This window comes from Castor canadensis, chromosome 6 (assembly GCF_047511655.1).
Source record: "Castor canadensis chromosome 6, mCasCan1.hap1v2, whole genome shotgun sequence".
NCBI lineage: Eukaryota > Metazoa > Chordata > Mammalia > Rodentia > Castoridae > Castor > Castor canadensis.
The window spans coordinates 172,582,381-172,609,923 of NC_133391.1; the positions used below are offsets into that span (position 1 = coordinate 172,582,381).

The window sequence follows — 27,543 nt, forward strand, 5'->3', positions numbered from 1 at the left end:
TCATTGGCACATTGTTTAGTAAGTTACAGTTACACACCAGGCACTGAGCTTCCTTCCTGTCTTGTCACAGTGACCCTCCAACAGCAGATGTTGACTTCAAAATTCTGGTTTGGAAATCAGAAACTGATGTCAGGGGCTCTATTTCTTGCTCACTTATGTCAAGAGGTGGGCAGGGGGCTACTCAAAGCTGCTTGATTCCAGAGCTGATGCCTGTTCAATATGAAAACAAGGTCTTCACATTTTAAAAGAAAAATATGCTCTTGATTAGAAAACTATCTTGAGAAGGACTAAGAAACTCCTCTGATAAGCAGTTTAGAATAAAAACTGAACTTAACTTATATACCAGTGTAGAAAGTGAGCTGAAATGCCTTTTAAATACATTATGCTTAGGATAATTGAGAATAGTCATTTTCAGAATTACTTCTCAATATTCCTTCCAAGAAGTATCTCTGTAATTCAGTAGTATTTTAGACTATAGCTTGAGCTAAGCACGATATTTCAATTATGTTGAGAAATTTACCAGGAATCTTTGGCAAACATGTTTACAAACCTTTACAACCAAGTGACAGGGGAGAAGGACTCTACATCACCCAACAGTGGAATCGGATCTGGTTTAGTAATAGCTCATTGATTTTTATAGAGAATCCCATAACGTACTTCAAGTTTTCATTTGGCAAACCACAAGAAAGCCAAAGTACAGAAGATCAGAGTGTATCATGTGACAGAAAGCCACTCACAATGGACCACAAAGGACAACGTGCGTGGAGACACGCTAGAGCAATCCTAACGATCGCTGAGTAGAGAACACACCAGGACACAACGTGAGTTCCATGTAAAGACATTTATTGGTCATAAGGACTTGCTTCCCAAAGTTGTTATTTTCCCCACAGGGTGGTGCCTCTAGATGGCTTGGCTCATGCACTCACCATCTCCCAGGGGCAAACATTTCCTTCCAATCTACCTTATGGCACATGCATTTCTTTTTCTCTCCTTGTGACAGTTACAGAACAGAATAACTTTGGAAAAGGTGTACATCAAAGTGTCAAGGTGAATTGTAGTGAGGGGCTGAACACTTACAGACCCATGACATTCAATCAGTCACCATCATCATGATGACAACAACATTCATGAAATAAAATCACATTTGTAGAGAAAGCAGGCAGGAATGAAACCAAGCACATAGGTTACAACAAGCTTCTATTTCAGTTCAATTAACGTCATTGTCCAAGATACAGAGATACAAAATGACTGCAGTATGTCCACAAAGCAGGATGGTTTTAACTGTGCAAGAGAAAGCAGCACATGGCCCTAGTCCCTAACTCTATACTGTCACATCGACCCAAGACGGAGACCTTGCACTTGGCCCTCTCAGTTCCCTTGCTTATTTGTGTAGCCCTGCTCCAACCTTGACACAAAAATCTTGCTTCCCTTTGGGTCGGCACTCTCTTCAAACTTTGATTATGTCTGTTTGCCAGCACACTTGGCTCCTGTGTTTCTTCTGGAACCGAGCTAACATCACTTACTGCTTTCCCGAATGTCAACACTGTTTGTTTACCTTTTCCAGATCCTTGCTTTGGGTCAAATGAGCCCTCAGGTTGAAGTGATACTCAATACTATGAGAAATGGACCCTGAAAAAATTAGAAAAATGAGGCAGAACATAGCATAAAACTAAGGAACAGAGCTGTGTATTATTTTGATGACTTTGGAGAAAATGTTTGAAGTATTGATTGTGATTGCCTGAGCTGAGCTCTGAGCCCCTCGTGGAAGCTTTCTGAAACGATGGAGTACAACTACTGCCCTTGGCACCCATGTGTTTTTGGTGCAGAATTGACCACCTGTGTGCTTCCCAGACTCCCTAGAAGATCTGTGGCTATACCCACCTAGTGAGGGGAGTCAAGTGTGTGCTCAGGAGTGGGTCACATGAACTGCTTCATGCTCTCATGACAAGCAGCATGAAGGATCAGAAAGTCACAGCAAGACAGTGACTTGTGCTCCCCTCCCCAGTCCCCAGCTGAATTTGCACAAGCCCCACAGCCTCTGGGCTTGCTTCCTTCCCTGTAGAGGGCATCCGATTTGGCTAAATATCTTCCCAGATGCAAAGGCTCTACCCTCACTGCAGTTAGGACATAGGTTCTGTTCCCTCAGACAGCAAATTCAATCAGACTTCTGTGTGCTGTTAGATGGGTTTTTATAAAATGCTGAAATATAGTTCCTGTAAGTGGGGCAGCTCCCCACTCTGCCCTGAGCTGAAAGGTTTGGCTGTGTCTTCCTCTTGCAATCAGCAATATGAACAGAGTTCATGTAGGTGGGGAGTGGCAAGGATCTGCCAGCCCACCCTTCTGTTCCAGTGAGGCACAGACCATGCCCTTGATGGGGACACAGCCTCTTCCATTTCTACACCATTGCTCAACCATGGGAAGAAGTAGAACTGGTGTAGAAATGGCTTACATCTCACTTGCTCCAGGAAACCTTCCTGCTTAGGAGTCAGGAAGCATCTAGACTTGAGCAATGGTTGTAATTGCTGCAGTGAAATTTGTACTTCTCTCACCTGTTGCTGGTCCCTAGGTATTATCCTTATCTAGTTACAAGATGATGTATCTGAAATTTCTGCTTTCCTTGTATCTGCAAGGAGACTGCTAACTGAGTGGAGAGACAGCCAGTATGGCTGTTTGACCTAACGGAGATGAGCGGGGACTAAAAGCAAGTAATATGATTGCAGGATAATTGCATTTTAACCACTATTGTTAATTTGGAGCAGGTATCCAAGTGTGTTCTAATTAAAGCCCATTATTGTAATATAAATTACAATTATGCCATGAAAATAATGTATCAAGTTCATATAAGAATCTTTGGTCTCAAAAATACTTTGCCTCCATCATTTGCAGCAGTCTCTGTCATTTCTCAATTTTCTGAGAGTGTGACACAAGTCACAGGCCAGGCTTGGAGACAGCCTCCTTCTCATCCTGGGCTCCACAGCCAGCCTCTACTTCACAAGAGTGGGTGAGGCTTGTGGCTAATGTGTGGACAGCCAGGATGTGACAGTTAGGACAAGCATGCAGTGGACATAGTGTGACTTGATGGCTAGGCCATGTGGACCTGTTTTGGCTTTGGCTCCCAGAAAGGGGACTTCTTGATGGAGTCACAGCCATAGTCATGTTTTAAATAACCTCCTACTACTTTTCAAATCTGAAATTCTCATCCATTTAAGAGAAAAAAAAACTGCTATTTTTTGCACTAAAGAATTAATTTCTTCCATAAATTGCTAACAAACCTAATAGAAATGCCACACAAAATAAATCAAATTCCAGATGTACTGAAAAGCTAGAATCAAGCTGAATGTCTCTGCTTGCCTGTCAGCAGTCTTGAGCCAACCTGGGGGACACTAGGTTTCCTGGCTGTACCTCCTAAGTGTAGACCTCCCCAAAACAACTGTGAACAGGTTTTCAACTCAGACAATAAACAAAATGACCCAGCTTTCGATGTATTTATTTTCTTAAAGAGTCACTTTCAGTTTTATTTTAGAAGAGAGACCTGTCTAGCAATCTGCAAGCTCAGCTGAGTGCTTCCTCCAGGAACAGGCTCTGCCCCAGGTTGTCAATGCACAGTTGAAGTAATCCTATCACAGCCATGGAGTACAGAGACCGTCAGCTGAGGGCTGCTCTCCGGACTAGAGAATTCTACCTCGGGGATCAGATGAATGAGCGAGGCAAGTGCACTGTCATCTGGTTTCCTGACTATTGTTGCTTGCAGGGAACTTGAGCAGGCCAGTCCTTCTCAGTACACTGTCTTTTTAGCTATCAGCTGCATTTGTGTATTTGGGGCAAATAAGAAGTGGTAGAAATGAAAGGAACAAGAAAGGGCAGTTTGGTGGCTCAGTAGCCATGCTGGGAGGAGCTGAGCCTGTCCTTTGAGGTGAGGTGGTTCAGATCTGTACAAACCCTAGCACGAGTGTGCTGCTCCCAGGAGGAAAGACTGCCTGAGGAATTGAACATAAGCAGACAAGAAGCGAGTATTAATTCCTAGTGGGAAAACACAGTTGGCCACATGTGAGTTTGACCCCCTTCTCTGCATGTTTTGGGCATTCTCAGCTTCTGGCAACTTCTCTGACTATCCTAATTGATTAGATTTTTGCATTTCCTGCCTGCAGAACACTGTTCCCAAAGCACACGATATGTGTGCAGTGCTTGAAATATTAAAATTCTGTGAAACGCATGAAATGATTCTTAGTGGAAGAGCAGCCCACAATGACTGAATTCTTGAGGCAGTGGATCAGGTATGCATGATTTTATTTAAAATGTGTCCAGCATGATTTTCCACTTGGAATGAACATTTTACCTCTTTCCGCATGTTATTATAAACAGTATTTCCTCATCTCATGGAGCTTCTTAGAAAGGTCTAGGTAAATTAACAGAAGAGAAAAATGAAACTGTGAGAGATTAAATAACAGGAAGTTTACACCACAGCGAGGGTGCTTGCGTCTTGACCTTGGGGGACACACAAGTGACTACTGGGTAAAGAAACAGACCCGGTCATGCAAATCCTCGTAGGATCACTTGGTATCCTTTGGCAGTTCTGGTGTTCCCTGTCACTAGCACATATGATAAAATGAGTCAGATGACTGCATTGAATGGGAGGGAAATTGTCTTTTGCTTTTGGTGGTTGAGAGAAGACAGGGACACAAATGCTCTGTCATTGGAGCACTTCATAATATCTGAAAAGACTGTTCCCTGTGACTGTCTGTCTGTTGCTGGGAGCCCCAGGGGGTGCACCTGACGTCCTGTCCCCCCGGTGACCGCAACAATCCCTGTCTCTCCTCAAATGGCACTGGTTTATCTGTGAACAGCAGCACACCACAAAATCAGCATAGAGAGCACGTTTTAACCAAGTGGGCAGTTGTAGTTTGAAGTTACTAGAACCTGGCAATATTAGATTTGTGTTTTCATGAGCCACAGGTCATAGCACAAATGAGGTCTAAATGTCGTCACAGCAGACCACAGGCCACAGAGAGAAAGACATATCTTCAAGTTATGTTGACCTGCCAGGAAGAGAAACAGAGATACAGAGCACAGCAAACAGGGGCCGGCAGCGCCCATGATGTGTAGAGCGGTGCTCCTATGGAACATGAAGGGTGCCGTTTACATGAAAATGGAGCGAGCAGGGCGTTGAGTTTCCTGCCGGCTCATTGGAGCTGCTGTCATGGCAAGAGGCTAGGGGTAATGCAGCGGGGTGGGGGGTGGAAGGGGTGGGTGGGCTGCAAACGTCACCATCCAGACATTCGTTCTAAAGTGACTTAGAGATGATCACTCACTTAGAATGGAAACATAATCCCAAAGAGCGTTTGCTCCCTCTTTCGCTCTGTTCATAAATAACTTAAGGGTGTCCTTCAGGTTAGGACGCAGTTCTGGCTGGAGTAGAAAAGGGGGGAGAATGAGCAGCACTGGGAGGAGATGGCAGGGATGGAGTGTGTGTGGACGGGCGGCTCAAGCGTCTAGCACACATTGCACACATCAGCCATCGGAGACGGGAGGGGTGACCCAGCCGTATTTTTCATGCGTCTTCACCAAACTCTTGAAGGTAGCTTCAGCCTCCTTGCGGCTGAATGACTTTTTTGACTTGCCGGCTTTTCTGCAGATCCGTCCCTGTGCGGGATGAAGAGAGGACTCAGGTTAGAAGTTTAGCAGTGATTCTGTCCCACAATGCTACACGAGGTCATGCGTGATGTCTGAATTGATGTGACTTATTGGTTACCTGCAAGGAAGGGGCATTCCTGGGGGAGGGGTGAGGCAGATGCAGGGCATTAGGGACTTAGTACAGAACAGATGGAGGAGTCAGAGGCTGACAAACCTTTAGGGATGGGGGTCAGCTTCACAAACCCGCAGCCTTGGCTTTACCTGAACTCACTCATTTCATGGGGCTTGCAGGCAGCCTCTGTCCCCAATTCACCAGATACACAGGAGGGACCAGCCTGATTAAAAGAGCATCAGTTCAGAGCTCTCCTGGAGCTCTCCTGGGGCACAACGCCTTCCTCCCTTCTTCAACAGAACACCTTTAACTATAACCTCCGAGACCTCTTTGACAGCAGTGGAGACAAATTTATGTATCGATGTGTACATTTATATAGTCGCATGTGCATTTAAAAACTATAGTTTTTAAAATCCAATTAGTGAGTTCCCAGAATTCACATCATTTCAGACCCATTGCATGTGTCCCACAGTGGTGGTAGTCATGAGGGCCAGGGGACAAAGCCAGCCCTGTCATAGTGAGCAGGTGTATTTCGCTCAAGGACTGCAGAGGACCAGAGGGACTGGCTCATCTTTAGGAGGCACAGGAAGCCTGAAGCCTGCAGAGTGTGAGAAACGAGACAGCGGACGACTGTCAATGTGAACAGGCCTTGGAGACCTGGGGCAATGTGATTTACTCAGCACGGGGGGCGCTGACAGAGAACGGTCAGGAGTGAGGTGATGCTGTGTCTCCAGTGGACAGACCTGCTGAGGCTCTTGTTCCAGCCTCGGTGATTCAGCAAGAAGCCTCTTGAGGGCAGATACCTGTCCTTGGACCGCGGGTGCATTTGTTCACGCTGAGCTTTGCCCAGGCTTGTCTTCCTCAGTGCTCACCATGGTGTCATCTAAGATGGAAGAGAAACACCCCCAAAACCTGGCTAGTTCCTGTGTTTGATTGCTAAGGGCTCCTGCTGCTTATGACCTTTCACTAACATTTGTTCTCTCTGAACAGGCCCTCTGCCCTCCTGGTGAGCACTGTTGTTGCTATGGTGCAACTGCATGCTATGCTTTCACTTGGAACCGGGCCTCCTCACCAGTGGCCTCCTCCTCCGTGCTGCAGCCTCGCTTCCTTGGACAGGCACTGAGGGCAGAAGCTACCCAGGTCTGTGCAGCAGAGGCAGACAGTATCCAATAACCTTGGCCTTCTCTGATAATCCTCAGTGGGAGAAGTTGGCCTGGCTTCTGAATCAGTGGCAAATGGTGGTCAGCCCTGAGAAGTTGAGGATGGAAAAGCATCTTGCATACTTGAATTCAGGGCTTCTGCTGCCTTCCCAACACTTGACTTCTCACCAGTGGATATGAGAATGATACCTAGTTGGGGAGGCAGAAATCCTGGAATAATACTCTGTTCCGGTGACAGCCCTCTGGCTTACTTGTCCCTCTGACATCCAGGACAATGACACCCTTTCTAAAGGCTGTCCACTTCAATTAACTGGGCTGCTCAAAAGGAGAAAGAAAACAGAAGAGAAGACAGGGAGCAGCCGATTACTGACTGTTGAGATTTTTCACCAGGTTTTAGTTCTATAACTGCACACTTTGCTTATGAGGTAATGAAAGGGGACCTCGAAGAGCTAGTACATCTATAACTATCATAGTCCTGGCCTGAGATCAAAGTCGAAAACTATGTCATTAAACTTAGGCAAAGGTGTCTTGGCAGGGGTGTTGGCCAGTGAAAGCAGATTCCAAAGGCTGTACTTTTGGGTAAAGTGCATCTTTTAACCATCTCTGTCATTCTTCTCTACAATACTGAAGATTAATGGGATGATTCCAGAATTCTGAATTAACATCCCCAGACAAATGCAGACTGTCAGTAATCTTGGAATAATCTGTTGCTTTTGGCATGAACGTACACTTCGCCTATTCTTTGTGAAAGTCCCAATTGTCACAAGAAACAACAAACAAAACCCTAAGAGAACAAGCCACCCTCTGTTGTCTTTTCTCCCCTGAAGACATCATGAACACAGAACTCAGGGCTTAGTCAATTCAGCAGCCAGGAGGCAGGTCCTTTAGGAGCCAGCCGGGCTCAGCTTTCGCTGCACTTAGCTGTCACTGGAGTGCTCTCAGCCTCTGGGTCCTCCTCCCTCCCTTGCAGGCAACAGATACTTTTCATAGACTGCTTGTCCTCTTCTCATTGGCCACTTCAATATTATGCAGTGAAATGCTGGGTTGGAAAACCAGCATTCTGTCTCCTGGCTCTGCCAGGGCAGCTGAGCTGTTTTTGCTGAAGAGCCCTGTGGTGCCCATGGCTCAGGGAGAGGAAACACATTTCCGGTGTCCCATGGTGACTTTGATGTTTGGGCACCTCCATTCTTCTTCCCAGGATAGTCTCTCAAAATTTGGATTTTTGCAGATTCAAGTGTGGGTCATGCCCATCTTACAGCATCATTAGGGTAGGAAGGCGAATCTGGAAACAATGAACATTTCAAACTGCATACAATTATGTATGAACTGTTTTTTATTCTCATGGCAGCTTCCTCCTGTGTCCAAAATAATCAGAGTCTAGTCTGAGCTATTTCCTTCGAATGTCTCTTGTTTCTTCTCAACAATTGCTACTTGTATTGTATGCTAAAAGACCAAGGTCTTTTATATGACAATCTACATCCCTCACTGCAAGAATTTTGTGTCACCGTCAGAACCAACAACACTCTTGATGAGTGCCACTCTCTCCTGAGGCATGGACTGTGAATGCAGAATTATGAGCACCTCGGGGCTTGCCAACACAACTTAAACCGTCCATGCTGACCCCGACACAGGACAGGATGAATGGGAACACAGGCCTCTGCAAATCCTTTGGGTCTGATCTTTTCCTGCTCTGATTTTTTGGTGCCAGTCAGCACGATTCTGCATGAAGGTATTTCTACACGGCCAAGAGGCTCACAACTGGTCCCAGATGCAAGTCCTCAGTTCAGTTCTCACTTTTGCACGGTCCGACACACCTACTGTGCATGGGCTTTCAGCTGGGCACTGAGTCGCAGAGTCTCCCTCAATTGTTCTGCACTCCTTGTTCATTCAGCATGTTGGGTGCCAGGTTTAGAAGACAAGGTGGTGCTGCCTTTGGGGTCTGGGAACCATGAAGGGAGATAACGGAGGAATGTTGGAGCTGCTGAGAGAGATGGTGCGTGGTGGGTGCTTGGGTGGGGTGACTGTTGTGGGCTGCCCATGCAGGCAGGTGTGAACAACATGTCTTGCTTCACCACCGGATGCTAGCAGCAGCCCCGTGTTACAACAATGAACTTCAAACATTGTCAAATGTGCCCAGGAGGACAGTCTCTTATAACTGAGAATGGCTGTGTATGAACTGGAGACCATCTGGAGCCAGGGAGCGCTCAGCCCTCTCTGTCATTCAGTAAGTGACTTGGGGTCAGGAATGGCGGCATGGTTCCTGGGACTGTGTGGGCCTTTCAAAGACAAAAGAGTCTGGTCCTCATGGACGTGGCTTGGATTCTAGCTTGGGAAAGAAAGAGAAAAAGGAAGGGGAGGGAGAGCAGGGAGAGGAGGGAGAGGAGGGATAGCATCCTCCTCTACGGGTTGGGAAAGATTTCTGTTTGATGGCAGAGAGCTGAGCCTTGAAACACAGCCCGAGTAAAGGCCCAAAATAGTCTGCTGTGCTCAGGGACTGCGAGCAGATGGCTGGTGGGCTTGGGAATAGAATTTTAAGGCTGTGTGTGTGTGTGTGTGTATGTGTGTGTGTGTGTACGGTGTGGTGTGTGGCGTGCATGTGTGCAGAGTGCAGAAGGAGCTGCAGAAGTCAACAGACCTGACTTCAAATCCTTGCTGCAACACTTCCTGGCTGTGTGACCTTGGTCAAGTTACTTAACCTCTGTGAGCCTCAATTTTCTCATTCGTAAACTAAGCATGATAATAATATTATATGACACTAACTTTTGTGAGGATTTAATAAGCTGAAGCATATATGATGCTTGGATCAGTGCCAGGTCTAGGGTGAACCCAATGAATGGGGCTTTTTAGTTTTTTAAATTTTTATTATTTCTTTTGGTGGGTTTGGGGTTTAAACTCAGGGCTTCATGCTTGCAAAGCAGGTGCTCTACTGCTTGAGCCACATTTCCAGTCCATTTTGCTCTTGTTATTCTGGAGATGGAGTCTCAGGAACTATTTGCCCAGGCTGTCCTGACACTGCAATCCTCCTGATCTCAGCCTCCCAAGTAGCTAGGATTATAGATGTGAGCCATCAGTGACCAGGTGGATTTTTATTTTTTAAACTATCATGGAAAGTTTTAGTCTTTGGTTAATGATTTATTCCGGCCTCTTAAAAAAACCCAAATTTCTGTCTTTTCCTGTGGATACTATGACTTAATGTATTTGGTCACAAAAGTGTCTCAGGCAGATCCAATACACAGTATTTACATGGCTAATCAGCCTTTTAAGTTATGACCATTTTGATTAGTTGATATTGACACATTAATTCCATATTCATATATTATTCTATATTCTACATTTCTTAGGATGTGCTTTTCTTTCTCTTTGCAATCATCCCTTTTTGGTACTTTCGTGTTTCGTTTGCCCATGAGTTATGGTTTCCAGGCTACTGGTTTACAGTTTTGAGGCTCCTGAATGTACTTCCTGAGCCTCAATTACAGAGCTGCTCCTCCTTTGCAAAGTCTTTAGAGGCAATCATTGGTCTAAAAGCACTCAGAAACTCTGTGCTCCCAACATGGGCTTCTAAAATGCTGTGAGCACTGCCACCTGGGGAAGTTGCCTGGAGGAAACAGACACTCACAGCCACTTAGAAGGATGTACACTGGGAAGACTGGACCAGAAATTTCTCTTTTCTTATAAGGTTGGATACTCAAAACAAATCTTAGGGGAAAAAGTATATTTTTCAGTTTCTAGGGACAGATGAGACTTTATCACAGATAAGACTGCTTCAAGGAGACACATTCCCAGCCTGGGTGTAATGTTGCATGCTTGTAATCCCAGCTATTTAGGAAGTGGAGAAAGGAGGAACTCAGTCCTGTCAGCCTGGAAGAAGTTAGCTTGAGGCTCTATCTGAAAAGCAAAAGGACTGGGGATGTGGCTTGCTTGTCTAGCAAGCACAGGGTCTTTAGTTCAATTATCAGTACTGTAAAAATAAGAACGACAGGGAAGAGGGAAGGGAGCTTGGAGGGATGGAGGGAGAGTGAGCAGAGGGGATAGAGATGAAGAAAAGAGAGAAAAAAGAGGGGAGGGAGTAGGAAGGAAGGAGGAGGGGCCACTGATGTTGGAGGCCTGGGTCCCTTCAGGTTCTGACCCATGAGGAAGCAGGTTTCTAGGGTAAGATGCTCAGTCTGCATGGGTTGGTTGCGTTTGGGATGTGTATCAGAAACCTCTGCACATTGAAGAAAATATATGGTTCTTAAAAAAAAAAGATACAGTTTGGCCATGAACAAGTCTAAAGAGGGTGGTCTAGAACCCCCAAAAGCTGATTACCTACCACCCAACACATCTTGAGAGGGCTGCTAGAGATATCAGGAGAACAAAATGCACAGTTTCCTCTGGTCAGCCTGGTGAGTGGAGGCTTTGGTTGGTTGAGCAAGTGTATAGATGAATACGTGAATGAACAAATGAAGGCAATAGGCAGATAGATTCAAGCTCCCCAGTGGAGGACCAGAGATAGCTTTCATAGAAATTGACTATCACCAGGGCAAAGAGAATAACATCCATGATGCAAAGCCTTTCTACTCAAAGAGGAAATATTTCCTTACTAGAACATTCTTGAACTTTCCATGGAGAAGTCTTGTGTGATCACAGAACCTCTGCTGTGGTCTCTAATTTCCTCATTGTTGGGTAATACAATATTCAGATATTGTCTCTTAAATCTGTGAAACCTCTGAAGATGACAGTGCCAGAATGCCAGCATCAGTTTTGAGTAAACTTGGATAATATTTATTGGGAATTAAAACAAAGCCACTTAATATTGCCATAAAAACCCTCCAGCCATCATCGGCAGCATGAAAGGCACACTTCACAGATGCTCACAAAACACTAGCATTACTTCCCTCTACATTCTAGTGAAAGTTTTAGCGATTGTCGAATCCTCTTTGAAACAGATGGTATTTTCTTGGAGGAACCAAGCACAGAAAAAGGAACTTTTTTGCTAAAAATGTAAATGATATCAGATGATCACTTCAAAGTTGCTTTTTTGGCTTAAGCAGCCAGGGGGTTGCATTAGCAATGCATCCTGAGTGACAGCAAAAGGCCAGCTAAAGGCAGACCTGGTCCACCCTGTGCGGAATCCTCCCATTAAATATGCCAGGAAACCCCACCAGGTGGACTTAGCTATCATCAACACTGCTTTTCAGAGGAGAGAAGCAAGACTCAGAAAGATCAATAGATATTTGGAATCACACAGCTAGGAATGGCTGAGAGCCAGGATTCTGGTAGAGGAATCTCTGGCTTTGGGGGCCAACTATCAGAAGCACAGAGAAGGAACACTGATAGAAGAGAAGGCACACAGGACAGTGACCCTGTGTTCCTGCTGCCCACCCTGCTTTCCCATGATGCAGGACTTTCCTTCTCTAGGGAAGCCTCTGCCCCTCTGCACCCTCTTTTTCAGTGTGGAGCTCCCAGCCTGCACCCCATTATTGCCACTGTTTGTCTAAACTTGGAGCTTGCCAAGGCATTGATCTGTGCCAAACTTCTGGCCTTCTCACCACTGCAGGTGGACCGTTGCACATTTCCTGAACTGATGGTCAGGCAACGGGCAGATATGCCTTCCCAACAAGGCTTTGTCCTGCTCTCGGTCCCATTCTGAGATAATGGCAATCTGCGTTTTCATTTTTTTCAAGGCACAGAATGCACAAGAAAGCTGCTTTTCATGGGCCATGCCAAGGACACTGCATTCTATTTTCAAAGCTAAAACCCTTATTTCATACAAAACAGCCACTCCTCTGTGGCTGTGTCTTGAGCGGAAGCATCTTCAAGAGCCCATCCCCTGTTGCTATGGGCAGACTTTCTGAGGAGGCAGACACCAGCACCTCTGCATTTACTTAAACATGTTACTCCTTGACCTTGGCTCCCAGGAAGGAGTGTGCTAACATCACTGTCCCCAGAAGCCTGCTGTCTCACCGGGGATACCCCTGGTTGAAGGTGGTTCAGTTTGTTCCCACACTGTGAGGGATGTGCAAGGAACGATGGCATTTTCCTAGTCAACTTGACCTCTTGGCTCAGAGTCTGGGCCAACCCATTTCTCTACACGCATGGTCTTCTTTAGGGTATCACATTTGTCTTCACTGATACACATTTTGTAAAGGAAGAGAATCAAGTTTCCCTTCCCCCAGTGCCTCACTGGATTTTGCACACCTGTTCTTGGTGGCCTCATTCTCACCACCACCTTCCTGTTGAGAAGGGCAACTCTGCTCCTGCCAGCCTGCGGCCACCCATGCACTGTGAGCCCCTGATGCCAAGGCTGCCTCCATCCAACATGATGCCTTGATGCTGCCCTTCAGAACAGCAAGAGGGATGTAGCAAGGCATGGCAGACTGGCGGAAGAGGCCAGGCACTGCTGCTCCCTGAGCAGTAGGGAAGTACAGCCGAGCGCACGGTTACCAGGGAGACGAGATGTGCTAAAAGTTGCCCACTCTCCACAGTTCCTGCCTTTTGCCTGTTTCCCAACAGAAAGCATCTGTGCTAACAAGAACCACTCTCCTCCCACACTGGAGAAATTATCTATCCGCGACCCTCAGTCCATGCCCACTGTTTGTTGTTGATTTGATCACCCTCTTTCATGGGGTAGCTGGGACACTTCTTTATTTCCTGACTGCCATCCTTCAGTTCTCTTAGCACAGGTAATAGTTATGGCAACGTATCTGAAGGGAAACCCCAAAGAAATGAAGGAGACCAAGAATGAACCAGATAAGGTGATAGGGAAAAGTGCAGGGGAATTAATCTGTCAAAACAGAGGGTGGTCACACACTACACAGCTTCTGTCCCTGCTAGCAGAGCTTCATCAGTTTGACACAATAACCCAAAACTTGGTTGTTCTGGAAAACGTTGCATCAAGAAGGAACGTGCAATTTCACAGTCAGCTGTGGGGAACATGCCTGGAGCTTTCATCTGGAAACGGTTTGGTTCCTAGTTTCAGGGAGCGTGGCTGTCTTTGAGCTTTACAGTGACATTTCATGGCCTCACTCTCTTCCCCAAGGGATGGAACTCGTAATGACAGAGAAAGTTCACAACACACTTGGCAGCAGGGGAGTTTTCAAATGTGAAAAGAACGTCTGCAGCATTAAATAAATAAAACTAGTGAGAATTTGGAGCCTGTGGCAGATTTAAGATATGCTTTCTGGAAAAATTCAAGTGTGCAAATGTTATGACTTAGGCACAAACTATGCAAAATGCATGTTGGCTTTTAGGTCAGTCTGTGTCTGCTGTAAAAACACAGCATAAGATTTTACACAGATTATTTACTTCTATTTTATTACTTTACTGGCTTTTAAAAAGGAAGATTGCTCATGAAGACATGAAACTTAATTTCTGCCCTTAGGTGGGCCCGTGTATCCACAGAGCTGTGGCTTACCTGGTTCTAGTGGTGTGGTTTCTGGGGACAGAGAAGGGTGTGTCTTGGATTTCATTTTCTTTCAGGATGCATGGGGTGAAGATGTAACTCATGTTGCAGGGTGAGGATGAACTTTCTAAGACAGCCCTGAATATACAGCGTGTCTCTACAAAGTCTCTACCAAGTTCCTTTGGTCTTTCCTGTACATGTGTCATGTGTCAGGATGCTTGGCCCTCAAATCTTCAGCCTCCACACCCTCCAAAAGCCAGTGTCACTTGCTCACCTCCCTGCCAGCCACTTGCAGCAGGTCAGCCTCTGCCATCTTCAAATGGACATTGGTGAGCTTCTCTTTGCTCCTATTTTGAACAAAGCCAAATGAACTTGCAGTCAATCATTTCTCTAAAGTCTGCAGTATCACCAAGAGCCCTGTGAGAGGGCTCCAGCCCCTGGGTTTGGGAGGTGGAAGTGGTGAGGATCTGTCCTTCAGCCCCTGTCCTTCCCAGCTGTCCTACCCCTCAGGAGTTTGGTACCCTCATGTGACCAAGGACCTTCAGCATTGATGTTGGCTGTTGAGAGCTCAGGTGTGGGGCTGAGGCTGGGGTGGAAGAGGGAATTGTGAGTCCCTGGAGTTGGGATCTATGGTTTCCAAGGAGAAGGGACATTTCTCCCTCTCTCCACATCAAGAGGGGCCACTCCTGTCCTCATGAATGGCAAACCATTATTGATGGCAATGAATGTCCAGCAAAGATAACTGTGGCTTCCTTTTATAGAGCTCAACTATGTTTTCCTGCTGCAGAAACAGATTAACCAGCAAGTGGATGGAAGGTGACACCATGCAATCAGAGGAACCGAGAGCTATTACCACAAGCATGTTGGGTCCCCATGGGACAGTTCTTCCTGCAGCCTGTCCATCAACATGCCAGTTGAGCTCAGGAGCTCAGGAGCAGGTCTACTTGAAGGACACTACCTGTGGCCTTGTGACCCGGCCCTGGACTGCTCATTCATTAGCCTGTTTCCTAATGAACACACACAGCTGCCCTCACAGGCAGCAACAACTCAGCAACTCTGACCAGGAGAGCAAACCCCAAACACAGTCTTAAAATGTGGTGTTCTTCCCTGTGGGAAAATTAGATCTGTATGTGCTAAAAAAAAAACCTTCTAATAAACCAAACTCCCCCCGCCCCCAAAAAACTAGACACATGCTTACATGCTTGTGCACTTGCCCCAGAAAGCCATTTTGATGTTTTATGCAAGGAATACTAATGAGGTGCTAATGAGGCGCTAGCGAGGTGGCAGGCCGTAGGTACAGAAGGAAGCATCCACTTAGAACTCAGTGCAAAAGCAATGACTCCCTCCTCTCCCTGCCATCAGACTCTGGGCTGCCAGGAGGAAGAGGAGCCAAGCTGCCAACCCCTGAGATGCCAAATACTCAAGTGAGGACTAAGCAGGCGGCTTGCCACCCTGAGTTCAAGGACACCTAAGTGTTTCCAGCCCTTTCAAACCACTGTGATGCACTTAATACAAGTAATCCTAATGCACTTTACTTAAAAAATAAGTGTATTTCCTAAAGCCTACTTAAATGTAGCAGCTGTTAGCAGGCAAGGGGTCTGGAAAACCTGTGCCTCTGTGTGCTGGGAGCCTCCTTTGCCTTCAGTGGTTCTGATGGCTCTGATGGTTCTGCAGGGCACTCACCTTCAGCAGACTGGAAATCCAGCACTCACCCAGCACCAGTCAGAGCACTTCCTTCCATGACCTGAGTGTGTGCTCCCTCCATGCCCTCTCTCTGTTTCCCTCCTCCCCTACTGATTCCTTGTTAAATTCAGAGCCCTGAGTACACAAGAAATCGCCCGGAAATGTGCTGTGAACAACTACAGAAAAAGAAACACTCCAAACAGTTTCAAGGCTATCCAATGCTCTCCCCCTGCTAAATCTGCTGGCATTATACAGGCGATGTGAGCAACTGGTGCTGGTTCCACTGGAAAGGAAGCTTAGCACAAGCCTTTTCTATGTCTGCAATGAAACAGAGCTGAGACAGGGCAAGAAATAGCTCAGTCAGTATTGCCAAAACAAGTTGGGGACCTTTGTGGAAAGTGCAGTGCTCTACATAAGACAGTCTTGAGAGTATAAGCAAGCAAGGAAGTCCATTGTAAATTCTAGTTTCTAGTCTCTGGTCTAAAAGCTTAGAAAACTGAGGGACTGGTTTTGTTTGACCTAATAAAACTAAGAAATGCTTCTCTGTAAGCAAATTGGGACCTGTCAGTACTTTCAGGTCGTTTTTATGGGAGGTGCTGTGATTGGAGTGTTTCGATTTGTCTAAGGCTGCCATAACAGTTTTCACTTTTGAGTAAATAAGACTTATGATAGGTAGAGAAAACATTTCAGTTGGTGGTTTTTCTAAGCAACACTGGGAATCTTCAAGTAATACGCACTTTATTACATGATGTAGATAAAGCTGTGCCAGTTCCTGTGCTGAGGACTTTGCATGCATACAGTCTCCAAGCCTCACCAGGAGACTTTCACTGTTCCTCGTGATGAGGAAACACGAGGTTTAAGCTTGCATAAGGTCACACTGGTGTTGGGATTTGGTGCCCAGACCTGATCTTGCAATATTAGGTTCCAGAGTTTATCCTCATGACCATTCTCACCCTGTGTTGCAATAAAATCTCAGACTGTGATATCTTCACTCATTACTCATGTACTCAGGCATGACACCTTCACTCATCATTTACTCAGTCCTGCACCGTAAGCATTGCACCACCAGAGATCCAGCATCCACTGGTACCCAAGCATATTTACAGAGCAATGAAGGATGAGTCTTGTAGAATCATTACCATCTCATCTGAAGCCCTTATGCCACAGCTAGAATTCCAAAGAAAGGATGGTACAAAATGTCATCATTCCCCCAAATGTGTCCCATATGGTATTTCATACATGATATTTGGTCTAATCCTTACCCAGGAAGTAAGCACACTTGTAATTTTACAAATGAACAAGTGGGGCAAATAATCCCTCTGTGGTAGCAAAGGTAGCATCTTTCAACAACCCATGCTTGCCCTGGAATCAGGCCTGGGCCTGTGATACCTGAATTTTCACAAGAAATAAAAGTCCATTGTTAGCTGTTAGGATTTTTTAATACTTCCTGGTGAGCCCAGACTCCCAACCTTATTTGACCTTATTTGACGTTTGTGGCAGTCACTAGTAGCATCCTATGAACACATGCTCTGTGCTGCACTTTGTGTAATCTACACAAAGTCACTGTCAATGGCAGTACTGACTATGGACTGTACTGTTAGATACGACACGCAGGGGCCAGTGCACGGACCAATGTCTTCAGCCCTACAGGCTCTAAACTTCAACCACACTCAAGTTCTGATCACAGCTTCCCAATGACTACCTTTTATAAGGTAAACATCTTCAGAAACCTGGGATTTCAAGGCAATGACTTTCAATTCGCTGAAAGTTCTGAAGCAGCATGTCATTAACCTTGCAGTCAGTACTTTCCTGGAGGACCTATTGTGAAGGGCGCTAAATTAGATGTCAAAGGAGCTAAAGAGTAAGTCATCACAACTGCTCTTTTCCTAGTAATGGAAAAGCTAATCCTAGGTGCATTTGTATATTGGCTTAAGAAATTAATTCCCCTGGCTTTGTTATTGTGATGTTTACATTGCATTAAGATTCAAAGACAACAAAAATCAACCTTATCCAATCTTCATATTTGAAGTGGCAAAACAGTTTTTCTCTAGCTTTGTTTGTCTGCCTCTTGTGTTGCTCAGACACAATGTTACATTAGCTTTGTTATCTGTAGAGGACAGAATTGGGTACACAGAAAATGGTAAAGGTGCAGCAATTTTTGAGGAACTTGATATATATAGAGAGAGTGTTAGTGATACAGCCACACATTTCTTAGATTTCTTCCTCTCTTGCAGTCAGACAGTGGCCACATGGCCAATTCCCATTAGTGGGCTGCCAACGGAAGCTATGGGAGTCTTTTCTGGATACAGGCAGGAGTCCAGCTTGCTGCTAAAAAAATGTAGGTAAGAGATGCTTGTCATCTTAAGTAGCCGAGTTTAGGGTAACTTGTTATACAGCAGTATATAGCTAATGCATAGTCCTAGGAGTCACCTGACAAAAGTTCCTGAAGAAAATAATAATGATAAAATAGTAATTAAATTTAAACTGGGCAGAAGACAAAACAAAAAATTCAAGTTGCCAACCCTCATCAAAAAAAACCAAAAAAAAAACCCCCTGAAACAAACAAATAAAAATTCCAACTATTGAAAGATACTAAGCTTCAATGAAATAAAAAAATAAGTGAAAGAATAAGCTCTTTTTTGCCAGTGAGATTAGGCAGTCCCATAACCTTCAGAGTAGAGGGTTCCAGGGGACTCTGGTCTCCTGAGATTGATGCGTGGCCATGGGTAGCCTTCCCTAAGGGAAATTTGGCAATGCATATTCAACTAGTATATGAAGCATCCCACCCTTTGATCCAGCACCCCATTTCTGAGTTCTCCCAGTGATAATGAAGGCATAGGAGCAAACCCATTGTACAGCATGGTCCTGAAGACTGCCCACAGAAGGAAGGGCCAGGCTTCTAACCGTCCACCAACATGGGACTGACTCAGTCATCCATGTCACCCTACTCCCCAAGGGATGCAAAGCCTTTAAAGAGTTAACTGACCAGAAAGATGCCCAGTGTCTTGTGTGAAAAGATGTGTGTGTACTTCAGACCCACATACCTGAAAAAAACAATGTATACCTGCGTCAGTATGAGTGCAGGTTGTAAAAGTGTGCATGTGTAGATCTACATATCCTAAAACTTTTTGTTCTCTGCCTTGTACCTCTGATACCGTGTAGAGTTTCCACCGTGAGGATGTAGTATTTTCTATAATCAGAAAAACATCTTAAGAACTGTACACTTTAGGGAACATAACATATGCCGTTTTACTTCTGTGCACTATTACTTTCCCTGGCACCTTCATGAAATATGAAAGCACTGAGAGTCATGGCAAGAACTGCAAAATAATAATAATAATAAGGATAGCTAAAAAATATACAATGGAGAAATAGCAGCCTCTTCAACAAAAACTGCTGGGAAAACTGGTTAGCAGTCTGCAAAAAACTGAAACTAGATCCATGTATGTCACCCTATACCAAGATTAACTCAAAATGGATCAAGGATCTTAATATCAGACCCCAAACTCTTAAGTTGATACAAGAAAGAGTAGGAAATACTCTGGAGTTAGTAGGTATAGGTAAGAACTTTCTCAATGAAACCCCAGCAGCACAGCAACTAAGAGATAGCATAGATAAATGGGACCTCATAAAACTAAAAAGCTTCTGTTCATCAAAAGAAATGGTCTCTAAACTGAAGAGAACACCCACAGAGTGGGAGAAAATATTTGCCAGCTACACATCAGACAAAGGACTGATAACCAGAATATATAGGGAACTTAAAAAACTAAATTCTCCCAAAACTAATGAACCAATAAAGAAATGGGCAAGTGAACTAAACAGAACTTTCTCAAAAGAAGAAATTCAAATGGCCAGAAAACACATGAAAAAATGCTCACCATCTCTAGCAATAAAGGAAATGCAAATTAAAACCACACTAAGATTCCACCTCACCCCTGTTAGAATAGCCATCATCAGCAACACCACCAACAGGTGTTGGCGAGGATGCGGGGAAAAAGGAACCCTCTTACACTGTTGGTGGGAATGTAAACTAGTACAATCACTCTGGAAAAAAATTGGAGGCTACTTAAAAAGCTAGACTTTGATCTACCATTTGATCCAGCAATACCACTCTTGGGGATATCCCCAAAAGACTGTGACACAGGTTACTCCAGAGGCACCTGCACACCCTTGTTTATTGCAGCACTATTCACAATAGCCAAGTTATGGAAACAGCCAAGATGCCCCACCACTGACGAATGGATTAAGAAAATGTGGTATCTATACACAATGGAATTCTATGCAGCCATGAAGAAGAACGAAATGTTATCATTCGCAGGTAAATGGATGGAATTGGAGAACATCATTCTGAGTGAGGTTAGCCTGGCCCAAAAGACCAAAAATCGTATGTTCTCCCTCATATGTGGACATTAGATCAAGGGCAAACACAACAAGGGGATTGGACTTTGAGCACATGATAAAAGCGAGAGCACACAAGGAAGGGGTGAGGATAGGTAAGACACCTAAAAAACTAGCTAGCATTTGTTGCCCTTAACGCAGAGAAACTAAAGCAGATACCTTAAAGCAACTGAGGCCAATAGGAGAAGGGGACCAGGTACTAGAGAAAAGGTGAGATCAAAAAGAATTAACCTAGAAGGTAACACCCATGCACAGGAAATCAATGTGAGTCAATGCCCTGTATAGCTATCCTTATCTCAACCAGCAAAAACCCTTGTTCCTTCCTATTATTGCTTATACTCTCTCTACAACAAAATTAGAAATAAGGGCAAAATAGTTTCTGCTGGGTATTGGGGGGGTGGGGGAGAGATGAAGGGGGCGGAGTGGGTGGTAAGGGAGGGGGTGGGGGCAGGGGGGAGAAATGAACCAAGCCTTGTATGCACATATGAATAATAAAAAAAATGAAAAAAAAATAAGGATAGCTACACTGTAATTATATAATTGGCTTGCTTCAGGCCTGGACAGCAGTGGATGAACTGGAGGTGCACAAAGGCACCTTCCCAGAACTGCCCCCTGGGAAGGACAGGTCTCCTGAGGTCCCATCATTCATTTGGAGGTCAAGGATAAAGTACCATGTTCTGTCTTCTAAATAACTTTGAGTTTTGGAGGAGTTCTGTGCTTAGAACTGGTCCACATTAAGAATGTCAGCTTGCTCCCTGGCCTCTGGCCCTTTCACTGTCTGTGCTCCTGGTCTGTAAACCTGTAGTCCAAGGCAGTGTCCTGCCCGAGACCTGCCATAAAACATCTCCTGTGTTCACTCTTGCCACAGAAGGGCTTTGGATTCCACCTCAGTGATATCTGTTACATTGGACCCAACTGAAGCAATCTGCTTTTCTATTAAATGATTGTCATCATCAAAGGAAGATCTAAGTTGGCAGTGCCAGAGACAATCCATTTGTATTATTTTTCATTTGATTGCCTTTTTTGGCTTAAGTGCTTTTAGCAGAAGACAAAAAGCTACAGGTCATTTTAATTATGCTATTGTAACAGTCAAGGATGTCATCCTCAAGTTAAAATGTAAATATCTGCACGTTCATTGCTTGAATAAAAGTTATATAAAAACTTTACACATGCATTTTCATTTTACAAAGACATCTTAGATGTATAAACATCATATACATACATACATACATATACATCCTATGGGCATGTATATATCTATAGATCTTCTGTATGTTTGTGCACACACACAGGCACATACATGCATAAGGGCTGGTCTTGTGATATTTTGATAGAATGATATTTGTGAAGTTTATGGAGTATCTCTGTACTCCTAAGCAGCTGGGATTGGTGAGCTTTGGTGATCGAACTTGGTCTGGTGAGTCACCCAAACCCTTGTGCTTGTTTCAACCAGTTTGATAAGTAAAGCTACCAATGACGACTTGTTTTCTGATGTGACAATAAACTAAATGAGTAATATTACACACACTTCTTTAAATAACACTGTTCACACTAAATTTCTCTACAAAATAAATACCTGGCAGCCTGAGGCCAGTGAGCAGGTCCCTTCCTGGACAGGTTCTCAACTCTACACACAATCTTCCCTCTAATGTCCCACCTCCTGGATTTTCTGGCAAAGAGTATGTAACATTTCAAGGGCACAGATTAGAAACAAAACCCCGTAAGACCAATTCTCGTTTACTAAAACACCATAACCAACACATTTGAGGTTCAGAGAAAAACAGAACACTCAGATCACATGGAATGCACATGGTGCTAAGAGCAAACTCATTTTGTCCTCTGTGTCAACCAGAAAATACCCTTTGATTGAATGTGGCTTTGTGGCTAAAAAATGCCAACTTTCCCGACACTGCAATTACCCAGCACTCCACACCCCTCCAGCTTTCTTTGATGACTCGTGATCTTGCCATGCCCAAAGGGCACCAACTCTTCTTCATTCTGCAGGGTTCTCTGAATGAGCATGTAGGAAGTGCCGGGCTTGTCTGGGTCCCACACTCCTGCTAACTTTTCTTTTCTAGAGGTGTGCAGTCCAGCAGGTAAGCACACAAGGCTCAAATCCTCAAAAAATGACGTGTGCCCCAGTGAGCTGAAGCAGAGGGCTCCATAGATGGAAGAAGCCCAGGAAAAGGGACAGCAGAGGCTGCGTGGAGGACTGGGTGTCAAGAGGGGACTGGATGGATGGGTGAAATGCAGAGGAAGCTGTGGCTTTGAGGAGCTGAAGGGGAGCTCATAAGCCCCGGCATGCATTGAGTGCTGAGCAAACACTGCCCATAGCAACTCACCAAGTCCTTGCAAGGCACGGGGGTGGATTATTGCCCCAGTTTTGGTGGGATATGGGCAGGCAAAGGCCTCTTCCCAGACACTGTGAGCAGCAACTTCCTAGCACCAGGTCGGCTGGATGCATCTGTTCCCCACCTTCAGGCCTTCCTGCATTGTTCAGGGTTCCGGGCAGGTAAGGAAGGAGTGTAGGATAGCGGTGGAGTGTGAGCACCACTAGGGCCTCACGGAGAGCTCAGCATGGAGCCTGCCTAACGTGGTGCAGTGTCTCCAGGCACCAGGAGGTGGAAACCAAGGTTGAGAACTAGATCCTGAGATAAGTGACTCAGTGGCAGTTGTTTTTCTTCACCTCCTGGCTTTCTGTTATGAAATTACAATACTTTCTCTTATGGAGACACTGTCTCATCATTACCTGCCACTTCCCTTGGCCCTAAAATCTCAAAGTGAATATCCACTAAGAAAGACTCTGTGAAAAGTGGAAAGGTACTTACATTAGAAAGTGACCTGATTCTGGTGAAGCCTCAGAGGTCCTACCTAAGGATGACATTCTTCATCTACCCAAGCTGTACCTTCCCTTGGCAGGAGTTATCCATGGCCCTTCAGAGCTCTGAATGCAGCACTGCAAGGGAAAATACCCAGGACAGAAAATAGCTTGCTCCCTGAGTCCAGATGAACCCATTTTTGAAACATCATTAAGGCGTTTACCTTTTTCCTGGGGATTCCTGGAGCATGCGGTATATCTGTGGAACGCACCAACAGTGCCCAGTGCAAGGGTAGCCTTGTCCGCCATGCGTTTCAGACTCAAGACTTCCAGGATGTCTGAGCAGCAGGAGCAGCGCTGGCAGAAACAGCAGTCACTTTGTCCTCTCTGTGACCTCACATACCATGCAAGGCCTCCTCTAACTGGGGAATGCAGCCAGAAGTGGCAAGAGCCCTCAGCCAAGCCAGCGAAACAGCCACTTCTGATAAAGACTTCAGAACATCAAATAGACAAAGGGACAAACAGAACCAGGATGTGTGTTCTGCACAGTCCACTGGAACTGACCAGTGGGGCGCTATTGTTCATTCCTCTTCTATCTGTGAATCCGGAGTTTCGCCGATTTGGGGGTTTTAACTCTTTTGTAGCATCATTGCTTATACATAGAACACAAATCAGTAAAGTACAGAGAAGAGAATTTGCTTTAAATGGGTGAAAATGCTGAATGTGGTCACAGCTCAATAAACTCCACTGAATTGCTGATTTACAAGTGACCTTGGTCACTGTACCTACTTTTCCAACTCTGTTTAATTATGTGTTTATAGATATTTGGTTTCAAAAAGCTTTTATAATATTCTGGAACAAAATTTTGATGTAAAATCACAGCATGCTTACTATGCCTCCATGGGCTTTGGGAGGTCTTCAGAACCTGGTCCCTGGTGCTCTCACAGTGCAGGAGGGAGCACATGAGACAACATGGCAGTCAAAAGGAGGGTGTCACATGTCTCGCTGTCCCTCAAAGCCGTCCCCATCATGGCCCTGCATGGAGGACATGCATGCACCTCTCCACCTATTCAAGAGGCTCTCCTGTTCCCTAAACTCAGATTCTTTCCTTAGGCTTTCCTTAGAATCGCCGCATCACACTTTTTATTGCATAATTCCCAGAACATTATTTTTATTTCTTATTAGCGTATAATTAAATAAGCACAGAAGTTTCATTGTACTTCCAGACATGCATGTAATGTCCTTTGATCAAATTGACCCTTTCTAGTCTTCTTTCTTGTTCCCTCTCCCCCGTCTTAAATAATTTTTAATGGTTTTCATTATTCTATCTTCATATGTGTATGAAGTACTTTGATCACAGTCACCCCCATCCTTTACCATCTTCTTTCACCTTTTGTACTATACATTTAAAACGTGGAATGCTTCCAAAGTTTGCAAAAAAAAATCACCTTTAAAAGATTCATTCACCCAATCTCAGTGTAAAACCTCCTAGAATATTCTGTAGTATTTTCTAAAACACGATTCAACTCTCAGTACTGTGACTTACTGATTTAAAAGAATGGAAGGAGAGAGTGAAATAAAAGACTTAAGGGAGATGAAGAAAATTAAGATTGGGTACAAGGCACTGATCTTTACTGTAATTATGTAGAAAAATAACACACAAAAGAAAGGAGAGCATTAAATAGTAAGGAGATGGATGATTCAGAGACACTTCTACTGAAAGGCAAGATTACCTATGGAACTTCTCTCTCCCTCCGTTTTTTTTTTTTTTTTTTTTTTTTTTGGTGGTACTGGAGTTTAAGCTCAGGGCCTTGGTAGGCAAGTGTTCTACCATTTCAGCCAAGCCCAGCCCTTGTTTGCTTTAGTTGTTTTTCTGATAGGGCTTTGTGTTTTTGCTTGGGGCCAGCCTTCCACTTGTACCTCTCATACAGCTGGAACGACAGGTGCATGCCACCACTCTCTGCTTGGACTTCAGATGGAGTCTAAGTGTCTTTTTTTTTTTTTTTGCCATGGTTGTCCTTAACATCTACCTCCCGAGCAGCTAGGATTCTGAGCACGAGCCACTGTCCAGTGTTCCCATGTTTTCACCATTCACTCAAATTTGGCTGACTTAAAGACCAGTAGATATCAAGGCTTTATCTTTCTTTAAGACGGAACAATTTACAAAAGTCTTTTACAGCATGTTTTGGAGGTGGAGATCTGAGACTCACTTTCTTGGAGCAGGGATCTTAATGTTATCCTCACTATTGCCGGGCAACTCAATTTAATGGTGAAGTATGGAAGTTTCCATGGAATTTTAGACGGGCTCCTTCTGCCTTGAATACATGCTAAGTGAGGGATGGGGGTCTTTCATGTCCTCAAGTCCTCTGACCAGATCACTTGTCCAGTCCTACAGGGTGGCCAGCTTCTCTCAAACGTGGACACTTGGCAACTCCAACCAGTAGCATCACAGGTGTTTCTGAGGAGTTCCTTGAACATTTCCTGTGGGTCACATAGGTTTCCCCTGAATTCCACAAGAGAAAGAGACTTTCCTAAAAGTATTAGAAAGGCAAAGTATGATAGACTAGAGTGAAATTCTCTCTCAAGTATATGGAAGGGATTTACCTTCATTCTGTGTGACCTGTGAGGATTGCTGGAGTCCGTGACTTTCTACAAAGCTTTAACTTCTGAAATATCAACCAGTTTCTTCACTTCAAAACCAAAATGGTAGCCAAAGAGTTTTCAAGTGGACATTGCATTCTGTAACAAATAAGTTCTAAAATGTGTAATAGTTATCAAGGACATTTGGAGATGATGGGAGTGAATATTTTAAATAATAATATTCTGTTACGTAATTTTCTAATTTAGCACCAGCAAAGAAAATCCAACTAATTTAAAGATAATACTTAGAGAATGGGATTCTTAAGAGACCGAAGTTCAAAAAGTAAAAAAAACCCAGACATCCATCTTTGGTAGGACAATAGCATGGTCACTGTCATAATGAGAAATCAGCTCCTGATGATGCAAAGCAATACAATGAGGCAAAGTCAACAAAGGTAATGACAAGGGCCACACTGGAGGCAGCAGCTGTAAGAGAACAAAAGGGAGGCTACCCTGGGCTTCTAGGAAATATTTATGAAATTGGGGTCAAGTACAGAAAACGTGGAACCAGCTGGACCTCAGGGTGGCCATGACATATGAAGAGTTACAACAACAGGCCTCTTTGCACGATAGGTGTAGAACACAAATTCAATGCTGAGTCTTTTTCTTGTATGTGTATTTCAACAAATATTCTAGTTCTTTAAAGAAGTTACATCTATTGATCACCTCTTGTACTGGAAGAACATGAATACATCAGTTGTGCACAAGTGTTAGGATTCCTTTGGGCAGTGGGGTTTATGCTTTTCATTTTTAAAGAAGGTTCCTGTGCTCAGGAAGGTAAGTTGCCTGCTCAGTAGTGAAGTGTGCTCAGGGGAAGGAGTGGGATGAGAGCTGTGCTTCTGCCTCCAGATCATGGCTTTAAACCACCCTCATCCTACAACAGTATGGTATAACCTAGACACCCATTGGGTTCTCAGATCCCAATTCCAATGGTTCTGGCCATGAGCTGCAGATAAACTTTAAAGCCTTTCCCAAGACAGCCATCACCTTGAGAACCAGGTGCTACCTGGAGTTTCTCACCTGACCCATGTACTCCCAAGGGCTTATCAATTTGGAAGGGAAAAATATCTTTATTTTCACTAACTTCTAACTGAAGTTTTACTTTCTTTAATTATGATTGATTGAGTTAACAAACCACAGCATTATTAGTTATGCCTTAATTTTGTCATAAATAGAAAGCCTAGGTTTTTAAAAATCTCATTATAGTTACTGGTATTGGGAAATTATCATCGATGCTTATTACCGTCAGAATAGGAGAAATGTTGGATGTGTCTCTAAATCTTGATATTCAGTAAGTTAATAAAATGCTTTTAATTCATGACATTTTAGAAAAGGTGATGACTGTGTATAATTGGTTTCCTGTGGAGTCCTATGAAATCATTTTTGTACTTTTTAAGGCATTATTCTGAGAAGGCCTTGCAGGGTCAGACGCAGCAGGAAGGCCCCAGGGTCTTCCGTTTCTCCTTGTCTGATCCTAGAGAAAAGCCAAGAGACTTCCATCTGTCTTATTAATGAAAAGGCAGCTGCCAGGAACCCCTTTTAAACAAAATTACTAATAAAATCACCACCCTAATTCAATTCAGTAGAATTCAAGCTCACTTTTTATTAGGTTAGTTTTATTTATGAATTATGATAATGTCCTTAAAGCTTTATGTAATTTTGAAGGTTGACTTTATAGTTAGAGAAACTGTCTTGTAAGAATTCTCTCAGATTATAGCTC

General features: G+C 44.3%; 1 protein-coding gene across 1 annotated transcript in view; it reads right to left on the minus strand.

The window, feature by feature from the left end:
* Positions 1–826: 826 nt before the first annotated feature.
* The window catches only part of Ube2ql1 (ubiquitin conjugating enzyme E2 QL1), a 37,528-nt gene continuing 10,811 nt past the window's right edge, over positions 827–27,543 (minus strand). Inside the window, exon 2 of the mRNA XM_020175388.2 lies at positions 827–5,640. Coding sequence (XP_020030977.2) covers positions 5,509–5,640 — 132 coding nt within the window. The 3' untranslated portion in view covers positions 827–5,508. The remainder of the gene's footprint in view (positions 5,641–27,543) is intronic.